This window comes from Nelusetta ayraudi, unplaced genomic scaffold (genome assembly GCF_046127955.1).
Source record: "Nelusetta ayraudi isolate G7.1 ecotype Tasmania unplaced genomic scaffold, CSIRO-AGI_Nayr_v1 ptg000129l, whole genome shotgun sequence".
Lineage (NCBI taxonomy): Eukaryota > Metazoa > Chordata > Actinopteri > Tetraodontiformes > Monacanthidae > Nelusetta > Nelusetta ayraudi.
In genome coordinates this window covers 235,507-246,302 of record NW_027466179.1, presented here as the reverse complement: position 1 = coordinate 246,302, position 10,796 = coordinate 235,507, and the positions used below count along the sequence as shown (strand labels likewise).

The 10,796-nt window shown below is 42.9% G+C and overlaps 1 protein-coding gene across 1 annotated transcript; it reads left to right on the top strand.

Moving 5' to 3' along the window:
* The first annotated feature begins 4,873 nt into the window (after positions 1-4,873).
* On the top strand, positions 4,874-10,180 carry LOC142904569 (neuroepithelial cell-transforming gene 1 protein-like). Its single transcript, XM_076050755.1, has 12 exons — positions 4,874-5,243; positions 6,230-6,296; positions 6,566-6,625; positions 6,858-6,965; positions 7,046-7,213; positions 7,299-7,361; positions 7,438-7,534; positions 7,627-7,703; positions 8,015-8,272; positions 8,385-8,555; positions 8,650-8,836; positions 9,101-10,180. Exons 1-12 carry the CDS (start codon positions 5,122-5,124, stop codon positions 9,406-9,408), a joined length of 1,686 nt encoding a protein of 561 aa, XP_075906870.1. The 5' UTR covers positions 4,874-5,121; the 3' UTR covers positions 9,409-10,180.
* Positions 10,181-10,796: the final 616 nt, after the last annotated feature.

Here is a 10,796-nt window from a genome sequence, read left to right as displayed (position 1 = left end):
GATTTAGTCCAGGCCTGATTTGCCTTTTCTTTTTCTTTTTTTTTTTAAACCCTGTTTCCCTCTCACCGCTGTGTCCGTGGACGGTCTTGTGACCTTTTCAAATCCACAGAACATTCCTTGAGAGATATGCAGAGTAATAAACAGAGCAATGCCATAATGTATGTGTCGATGCACCTTGTGTGTGGTGACGTCACCCAAACATGTGGAAGTCTTGACAGTCCAAATTGTGTTCAAAATGTCAAAGCTAAGAGCAAGTTTTCATCCAGAGTACCGCCTGTAGCCTCCTGGCCTGTCCACGTTAACGATTCACAAGCATGGTAGCTGCTTTACGTGCTACTGGAAGAGACCCAACAAAACTAAAGCAAAGCTACCCACTCTCTGCTGACCAGAGAGTGGGTAGCTTTGCTGAAATACAGTGTTAGCTGTGCTGCAACAAGACACACTGGGCTGCCAAATCTCTCTGGATGTTTGGAGCAGTACATCGGCCTGTTACATCATTTGTCTGTCGCTGTTTTTAAGTTTTATTGCATGGGCATCTGTTGTATTGGCATGGGCAGGTGGATTTTTTTCCTCAAGTGAATCATCGACATAGTGTTGAACGCATGGAAACGTCTAAACTTCACTTTTGAATGAATACTTTTAGAGTGATCTTCACGTCTCAGAAGATCCAGGTGACCACGCCTCCTGTTCTGGAGTGACGCGAGTGCATACATTTTTTTCTGTCTGTCTGTCTGTCTGTCTGTCTGTCTGTATGAAAATAGCTACAGAGCACACTCCCCTGCAAACCTCATTCCGTCATTTAAATCAAATCTGCGCCATCCTTTGAGTGCACGCACATTGATCTCAGACAAGGTGAGCAAGATCCACACTAATTAACAGCTGCACGGCAAGTCTCTGCAATTGTCTGGCTCCTCCTCCTCCTCCAGCATCAAACATAGAGCCCTTTCTCTTTTCTTCTTTCTGTCTTCTTCAGCAAACATCATTTTAATTCCACCCACTTTCGCAGACTCACCAGGCACTCCGGATGAAATTCTTTACTCAGGCACCTGCCCTGTGATGATTTTTTTTCAGCTGCTTCAACAACAGCATGAAATCCCCAGTAGCTTTCCCATTACTAGTCAAACTTAACTGGCACACGTCCTAATGTTGGTGGAGAAAATGGACTGACCAATGCCACGGTTTGTGTCCTATAGATGAGCGGCCTTGCAATAGCACTGCGTTTCTGAGTCGCGGCGGGTCGGCTGCAACAGCCGGCTCACTGGACCGGAGCAACCGGAGCCGCCTGCTGTCGGCACGCCAGTCAAGTACAACAAGGCAGAATGGTTGTGACGATGTCTGTGCCACAGGTGCTCCATGCATGCGGCGGCTGAAGATGATTCTAATGGCACACAGAGATGCTGGCCCAGTGATGAGGGAAAAGGAGGCTGCAGCCAGATGGCGGCAGCTCTGAAAGCTAAGTTTGACCAAAATAAATCAATCACCTTAAGCCAGTTGAAAGGCCACAGTGACTCGGAACCATTTTTTATCTTTTAATTTCACACCCTTTCCTTCTACCTTCCGCATGATTGTGCTGCTTCATGAGGTGTGTCTTTCTCCTGCTGTGAACAATTGCTCTGCTCGCCTCGGATGTCTTTAAATAGGAACCTACAGTGAGAGATCCAAAGAGTGACGGGGTTCCGACCGTGACAACGTCTCCATGAGGCAAAATTCCACGGCAGCTTCCGCACCTCGTGCTCGTGATGACTCACTTCCTCACGTCCGCTCGCAACTGTTGGATGCTTGATGACTTCAGGCAAAAGTAATGGTGGCTCGCAAGGTCCAATTTGCTCTGACTGAGACTAAGTCATCATGGTAGTTTCTCAATGGAGAGCCTTAAGCATCGAAACTGGAGGAAATTGATTTTCTCCTCCTTTGAGTCATCAAAGGTTGCCTTCGTTTGAGTGCGAAGCGATTAAATGACACCGCAGTAAATCTCCAGTGAAAGCGCATACCGTGCCGTATGCCTTTGCACTGCATGTCGAATGATGCTCGGCATGCACAGATGTGCAGAGGAACAGGAAGAAGAGGTGTGATGAACAGCGTGTCATGATAAAGCCGTTGCACCGCCCGCACTTACCACCCCACCACCCCCACCCCACTTCAGGTTTTATTCAAATGAAGCCATCTGTGATTTAAAAAAAAATATATATATATATATATATATATATATATATGTATGAGTCATGGCTCCTATGGTGAATATCACCCTAACTCTGTCGCATATTTGAGAGTAAACACCCACCATATCCCAGCACTAGCAGAGGCACAACAGCATCAGAATGTATGGCACCTTCTGAGCCTCTTCCGTAGCTTCAGCTAAATAAAATGCTACAGCTACAGCTGGTTCTTAGTTTGCCTTGGCAAAAACAGCCCAATGCCTAAATCATCACATATCATCTATGAAGGTTGTCAGCGATCTGAGTCTGAACAGTGTCATCGTGCTGAAGTGACGGGCCACTGGTTTTTCCCTGACGACGTTTTTCATCACATCTTCACATTTGATTTAACTTTAAGCGATGCAATAAATGTAACACAGTAATAATTACTTTATAGCTGAGAAATTATGACCAGCACAGCAAACTTAACCACTCTGCCATTCAAGCTGCACTGGGAAAAAGGGAACAACTTCCTGGTTCTGTTTAATGGTTATTAATGTTTCCAAACATAACCCTGAAAACTTAATCATTGATGCAACTTAAAAAACATTTCCTTGTCTTACTCAGTCAACCGATTTCCCATCAGGTACTCCATCTTCCCTTTTACACACTCCAGACAGGCTGGCAACGTTCGGCTCAGGCCTTTAAAATATTTCATTCCTGACGTGGCATTTCAAATTGAATCAATGTCTGTGATTATATTGTTCTCTGCAGATGCCATAGACCACTGTGTCCTGAAGATGAAACCATAAACACTCTGTTGTGGTGGTTTCAGTGGTTCGGTTCTGGCTTTCGATGTTACCGCACCCTCTGCTGTTCATCTGAAGAAGGTTCACAGTGTTCACAGGCACAAACTCAAAACAGCTGCCTGCCTCTGAGGCACAACCTGGTCTACACGCAAGCCGCAGGTTTTCTGTTGCACAATTTCACACAAACTCTTTCAACATTTAAAGAATGACCTGCACTCAGAAACTGATTTCATCTGGTGACGTAGATGTTTGTACCCAGTCTCTAGCACCATGTGAAATCAGTGTTTTGGGAGGTGGAATCTCAGCATGTATGTTGTACATGAATAAAGTGAACTGTAAGGAGTGTTTGGCTTGCCAAAAAAGTAGGTCACATCTGTATGCATTACGGTACCCTCCTGCTTCTTTCACTAACCCTGTCGCAGCTGCAGTCCTGCTTATTTTTTCTTGCTTTTTTTTCTTCCTCCCATGGATTAAAGCCATCCCATTGGATAGTCAATGTAAAGTTTTGAATAGAAAAATCACAATTTTCAATCTTGTCACAATGTCAGAATTATTATTATACATGTTGACGACAAACATTTATAACATTTAAGTTTTTGTTTCATTCTCTGTCTGATATCTTCTAAGAACTTCTTGGATAGCTGCTCATACTTGTGTGTTTTGATTCATAGTTCCGTGCCAAATGTACATTTTTTCCACAAACGTTCTGCTGCTTTTTGCAATTTTGAAACAAACAGCAACATCAAACTGAATGTGTCTTGTTTAATGAAAACGGTTGCAATAAAGTTTTCCTTTCATTGTTCGCACCATGTAGTTCATATTGCCACATTCCCTCTATTGATTAAAGGAACCTGCACTTATTTTCTGCTGTGTGCTCAAGGTTTTCTTGCTTCAAATTAATTATTCAAAATGACAATGCAATCGGACCGTATCTTTGAAAATATAGCATAGAAGTGAACCCTATGCCTGCTAAATAAAAAGAAATAACTCTTAACTCAAAAGTACGGCCTAAATATGAAGGTCATTCAATATTTTTCAGCTTTTAAATCCCATAGTCCTAACTACATTGGCCAGATGTCAAGGAACTGGATGTTTTGTTTTGTTTTTTAACAAATGGAGTTCCACTCAAAAAACAAATCTACCTACAGCCACGTGCAGATTTTTCTAAACGGCATATTTGCCTTGACCTTATGTATGCACGACAACAGTGATGTCAGCTACCACACCTCCCGTGACTGGTGGCTTTGTTGATTAAAGTGGAATGGATGGCACCGCTGAGATGTTGACACGATCATAAATGACAGAGCTATAGGTTCCATAGAGCTCATTGTGTCTTAGGTTAGGTTGACTTATGGCACGGTCATCATATAGGGGGCAGGTAAACACGCTCACAGAGCAAAACCAGAGGCTGGGTTGGTTGGAGAAACACTGCATAGACCATTTTAATGGAAGGATGACATTTTTTCTCACCAATTTAACACCAGAAAACAGCATTAGCCCACTGTTTACAGCCTCCCACAATGATGCTTGGTTTTAGCATCATTGCTAAAAACTGAAGGTTACCATCAGTTTAAGTTATGCTTAAACTGATGCAAACCTTCTTTGGAAAGTGACAAAAATATTACAATATTGACATTAATTTGAAGGAAAAAAAAAAGATTTTATATTTCAAAACTTAATACAATCAGTATGTTTCGCCACCATACATTAGTACCATACATGTACTGCATTTTTTTCATTACCACTCATTACACAAAGTCATTTTTGTTATCAATTTCTTTTAAGTCCATTTCAATTTTCAGTCAAGTCTGTCGGTGATAATAACAGTATTGGTTTTTAAATCGATGTTTAAAATTCTTTCATTGGGCGAGATACTGGACAATGTGGTGACTGAAAAAGAAAAGAAAAGAAAAATATGCCGACATTTGCTTTTTCTCGTTTGTTTCCCGACTCCTCCCACGTTGTGCTGATGCAGCGGAGAGGCCTGCTCTGATTGGTCGCTTCCAATTATCCGCCGTATTCAAACTTCCGTCGTGGTGCGCGAGCAGTTGTCATCGATCTTCTTGTTTCTTTGTATAAACCGGGTCAGTTTTCCCCTCGTCTAAAACTTCCCTTTTGGTTGTTGGACCACGGAGAAGTGCGCTGCAGCCGACTATAAAAACGCAGCAACCTACGAAATGGAGGAAAATGAAGAATTCAGCGGCGCAGTGCGAAAGTTGCGTCGGATATCTTCGAGGACGAGTGTCATCAGCGCCGCCGAGGTCTCTCCGCGCACTCTCCGGAGAAATACATCCAAGAAGTAAGTGCAGTGTGTCCAAAACGTGCTTCCTTTAAAAACAACAACAACAACAACAACACTTAATTTGTTTACAATCCCCTTCAGAAATAATTAAACACCGTGCTTTAGGATCTAAGGCGACTCGGAGGAGGCGATAACTTGACTCATGATGCCTTCAAGTGCACCTCGGCAGCCATGTTTTCAAAGATGTGGTCTGTTTTTGTCAGTTGTCACCAATTGTACTGCAATTTGGCTTATTCCACATTGCTGTTTGAAGCACAAAGTAGTCGTTTAAATTACGCTAAAATTCTTATTATTTTGACATTTTTGTCTGCTAAAAAAACAAAACAAAACATTGCTCTATCTAATTGAACATCTGTTGTCGATGTATATTATGTTGAGAGTGCTGCAGTGGCAATATTTTCCGGGTTTGAATTATGAAAATATATCCCTAGTTTGTTTGTGGTGCTTAAATAGTTAATTACATGCACTGGAACTCGTTTTTGTTGTGTTTTCACTTTGGCTCATTGTTTAAATGCAATTGGACTTTGCCAAGCTTTATTAGTGACATGCCATTTTTAAAAAGTCATTTTCCATTTACCATTTTTGCTCAAATATATTTGCGGTGAAAGTTGATCAATACATTTAGCCAACACATGATCAACTTTTGCATTTGTTCCTTTATTCAGGTTTTCATGTCATAGTTTTCCTTCCTCCGCTGTTCTTTTGTTTTCCGCCAGTGTTTTCCATTATCAGCGTGACTTGAGGCCAGCATCACAAGATGAAGATTATTTTGAAATGTTCTCAGCTGACCTTAACCATCACTGCACCCGCAGGGTGTTGTTCACTCACAACAAAGCCTTGAAATTCTCACTAGAGCATTTTTTATTTATTTATTTTGCAGTCAGAGAGCAAAGATACAGTGTCTGGCACTTAATGGCTGGTGGAACAAAAAAATAATTGGATTACACATATATTTTTTCCCATTATTTTTTTTTTTCTTGTAGACCTCCGCTACAGAGAGGAAGCTCCTTCACTTTCCTCACTCCAGGAACACCATGGGACTTCAGTCTAGTAAGTCAAAATTTATAACACGACTGCCTTAATCTAAGTTACTTTTTCTGTCTCTCTCTCTCTCTCTCTTTTACACCTTTCGGAATCGTGATTCAGGTCTCTTACTCTGTTGTCCTAGTTATAATAAAGAAACAAGACCTGTGCGTGGCCGATACCTAAAATTATTAAAAGTTGTTTTAGTACTGTGACCGCAGTGAGCTGCGACTGCAACCTTTCTTCAGACTCCTGAAGGTTTTGTTTATTTTTTGTGTTTGTTTATGTTCCATCAGAAGAGAAAACGTAAAGAGAAGGACGACGACACAGTCAGCCTCTCCAGCTTCGACCTGAAGGTGAGAACCAGGGCGGCTTCTGTGTTTGTTTGATGAACAAAAGGCTTATGCAGCACGCGAGAACCTGCCGTTTAATCTTTGTGTATGACTCAGGCTGTCACCACAGACAAGCCTGCTCACGTTGTTTCCTCCATTATTTAGATTGATGACGTGCGCTGTAGGAAACAATTATTCTTCTGTTCCTCAGTTTGCTCAGTTTGAAAGAACACAAATCTACTGTATTGATTCTCAGGAACCCAGCAACAAGCGTGTGCGGCCGCTGGCCAAAGTTTCATCCCTTGTGAATTTGATATCTCCTTCAAAGAATGGAGCAGTCCGGCGCTTTGGCCAAAGCATCCAGGTGAACATCTTTCCAATGAGAAGCTCAGTAAATTTCTTGTGCGCTATGGAGAAATTGTAATACTTTTTTTTCTTTTGTAGTGCAAGACATTACGCAGTGATAGTAAGTCGCCAGGAATGTCCCTCAAAGCCAGCAGCAAAACAGCCGGCCCCACCCCCACTAAGCGCAGGAACAGCACGCTGTGGTCAGAGACTCTGGACGTCCACCAGAAAAGCACGTTCTCCACCAAAGAGATCAAGAGACAGGAGGTTGTGCACCCTGGTGCAGTTTCTTTAGGTTGTTTGGCATCTTCTGCAACTGGAATTGTAAACATTCCCTCTGATTCCATTTCAGGCCATCTATGAGCTTTACAGGGGAGAGCAAGATCTCATTGAGGATCTCCAACTTGCACGAAAGGTCAGAACATTTCTTTTAAATAAACAATTGAGTGGTTGTTCTCGCATATTAACGTTGCTGCTACCTCGACTTCCAGGCATACCATGATCCGATGCTCAAGCTCTGCATCATGACGGAGGAAGAACTGGCTCACATCTTTGGAGACTTGGATGCGTACATCCCCGTACATGAGGGTAATTTCCCTTCTGGGTCTGAAGTGAATTAACTGATGTGTCCACTTGTTTAAAAAAACATGTTTACAGTTTATTGTTTTCAAATTTTATAGAATTACTGATGAAATTGACGGAGGAAACTGGTCCTGATGGAACAGTAGATCGGATCGGACAGATATTCATAGACTGGGTATGTATCCTGCCATGTATACATGGTGTTTCCACACCGCTTACCCTCTATTGTGAAATTCCCTTTTATCAATGCTTTCTAATGAGGTGTCTCCTGCCAGTCAATGAAATCCCCAGAGATGAGAAAAGTTCATCCTTTACATTGCGTGTGCCCCCTTTTCTCAAAAAGTGCATGCTTTAAAAAAAAAAAAATGAAGGCATCATCTTTTTGTTCTCACAACATAAGTAAAGTCTGTTTTAAAGTAAGTAAATAATAATGCAGCACTACACTGGACCCTTACTCTTGTAAAGACTTTCCCTGTGTCTTCTCAGCTGCCTGGCCTGAACGCCTACAAAGACTACTGCAGCAATCAGATGGCAGCAAAAGCCATGCTGGACCAGAAGAAGCAGGACCGGCGGGTGCATGACTTCCTGCAGCGCTGCCTGGAGTCGCCCTTCAGCAGGAAGCTCGACCTCTGGAGCTTCTTGGATATCCCTCGTTCACGCCTGGTGAAGTACCCGCTGCTGCTGCGGGAAATCCTCAGGCACACTCCCCCTGATCACCCGGATGTCAACGACCTCGAGAAAGCTGTGGGTCAACTTGCAACTCTCCACAAACTGAATGATGAACAAAAGAAGGTGTTCCAGATTTGAATGCGTATTTGATTGTTGTTGTTTTTTCCTGTTCTTTTTAATTACTTAGATTGCAATAATCCAGGAGATTCTGTCTAATATCAACATCAGAAAAGGGGAGTCTGAATGCCAGTATTACATAAACAAGCTAGAGTACCTGGACGACAAGCAGCGAGACCCTCTCATAGACAGCTGTAAGACCCTCCTCTGTCACGGCGAGCTGCGCAACAAGAGCGGCTTGGTGAGAATTGACGTTATCCCCCGATTGTTCCTGCGCACGTTTTTGCTCACTGTAAGATGAGTTTTCATTCTTCACTCGTCATGTGTCTCCACAGAGGCTTCACGTGTTCCTCTTCTCTGAGCTCTTGGTTCTGACACGATCGGTGACCCGGAACTCCCGGAGCTGCTTCCAGGTGTACCGACAGCCCATCCCGGTCAGGGACCTGGCAGTGGAGGACGTGCAGGACGGAGAGATCCGCATGGGAGGATCTTTCAGGGGGGCGTTCACCACCGGGGACAAAGGTGCGTTGAGATGAGTCGGGTTGATCTCCACCTGCTGGCCTCACGGCTGCAGTAGATCGGATGATCTGTCAACTACTAAACTTGTGGATTTGCAAAGTTGTTTCACATTTTTGAATGCTCGCATCTTACACGTGAAGGCATTGCTTTTAATGATGTATTGCATACATTTTAACATTATTAAGTAAATATTCTGAATGACGGCAATCACAGGTCCCTGCCATTATCATCATGTTATATTTGCATACTGTCTCTGCATCCTTCCAGCCCGGAACATTTTCCGTGTGAGCTCCACGGATCCGTTGCACGGCCAGTCGCACACCCTGCACGTCAACGATGTCTACCACAAGCAGCAGTGGCTTAACTGTCTGCGCACCGCTATTGCCCAGCAGCAGGGGGCCCCACCTGCTGAAGCCGTCCCACCAGGACGCCGGCGCTCCTCTGTCTGTGACGGGGAGAAAAACGAGAACTGTCCGCCTGTCTCCGGCCCCAAACTCAGGACCCAGACACTCTCCAAATCCAGACTGGACCAGAAACTAGGAGGCTCGCTAAAGAGGAAGGAAACGGGAGTGTAGACAGTTAACTCTTTCCTTAAATTTCCTGTCAGATGTGTCCTGTGCCGTCATGTGTGCATGTGTGTGTTTGAATTCCCCCCCCCATAACCACTGTCTTCGTAGTTGCACTTAAAAAAAAAAAAAAATTTGAATCATTTCCGTCCCAGTTTACTTCAAAGTCAGGTCTTAACAAAGTATGATTAGTTTAAGACGTGCCATGAGACTGAATGTTTTGTTTACACTTGTTAATACATGTGGAATTATGTTTTTATGTCTCCCTCAGTTATACCATCTTTTGTGCCACCTGTAGCATTCGAGCCTCATCAGTCCTTCCACCGCGTCAGTGGTGTTGTCTGAGGATTTGATAGTGTTATCTGTGATAGCAAAAGGGATCGTGGAAGTAAAATATATTTTAGTAAGAGGGAGTTATCAGGTTATGAGCTGAATGCTGAGCGGAGCAACAGTTAAGAGAGAAAAAACAGTATTGGAGTAATAATGAATCTAGATGGATTAAGTGGAGTTTACAAACGCCTGTTACTCTTCCTCTTTCAGCTGACAGCTGCAGATGTTGCAACACTTGTCAGGCAAGTGCAAAAAAAAAAAGAGAGCTTTGCTTCCTTACAACAATGTGTACTAAAAAAAAAAAGGGTTGTCATCCTCAAGGAAGTTTTTTTTGTTTGCAATGATTGAACTGTGAAGGTGGTGAAACTTTGGGGGGGAAGAAACATTGATTTGGATTTCCAGCTGGTTTTCTGTCTTGAAACATTAAAATATCTTTTGGAGAAAAAAAGAACGTGTTTAATTCACTTCTGGCAGTCATCCAAAAAAAAAAAAAACACTGGTTCTGTTGCTACACTTTTTACTTTATACACATCCGCCAGTAAAGTTTCATTTCAGGAAGTGAAAGTACCATGTTGTAGGATGTTTCAGTGGTTTGTTGGATACACAAGCTGTCTCTAGCAAACAAACTAGATTTCCAAGCACCATGGCAGCAGGTGTGAACCAAGTTAGTAACTCATTATTGCAGGGGCCTCTCAGCTGCCGAACCTCTACTACTGTATGTTTATGCAGTACTAGTTGACAGCTATGACCACAGCCCTCCAACTACAGAAGCCACCGTATTTAAAATGCTCCTTAATAGCAAGACCGTTAATTGCGAAATGTTACTGCTCAAACTATTCACTTTATGACCATCTGGCTATGTTGCAACTTGTCATGATCACACAAGTTTGAGTGACTCATCTTTCAGATAATACTTCCTGTACACTAAATTGACAGTCTTGATTCACATCATTGCTGTCTAAACCTTGAAGACTGTTCCCTCTCTTTCTATCCCGACTGATGCGTGGCGCAGCAATATGTTCACCTTCACAAAAAGCAGGAGCACCTGCTTTTTATGTCAGCTAAAC

Bases quoted from the DNA above. Each gene is read 5' to 3' on its own strand.
- LOC142904569 (XM_076050755.1), top strand. From the start codon at position 5,122: ATGGAGGAAAATGAAGAATTCAGCGGCGCAGTGCGAAAGTTGCGTCGG. The intron at 5,244-6,229 runs GTAAGTGCAGTG...TTTTTCTTGTAG, and splicing joins CGGAGAAATACATCCAAGAA to ACCTCCGCTACAGAGAGGAA. The intron at 7,362-7,437 runs GTCAGAACATTT...CTCGACTTCCAG, and splicing joins ATCTCCAACTTGCACGAAAG to GCATACCATGATCCGATGCT.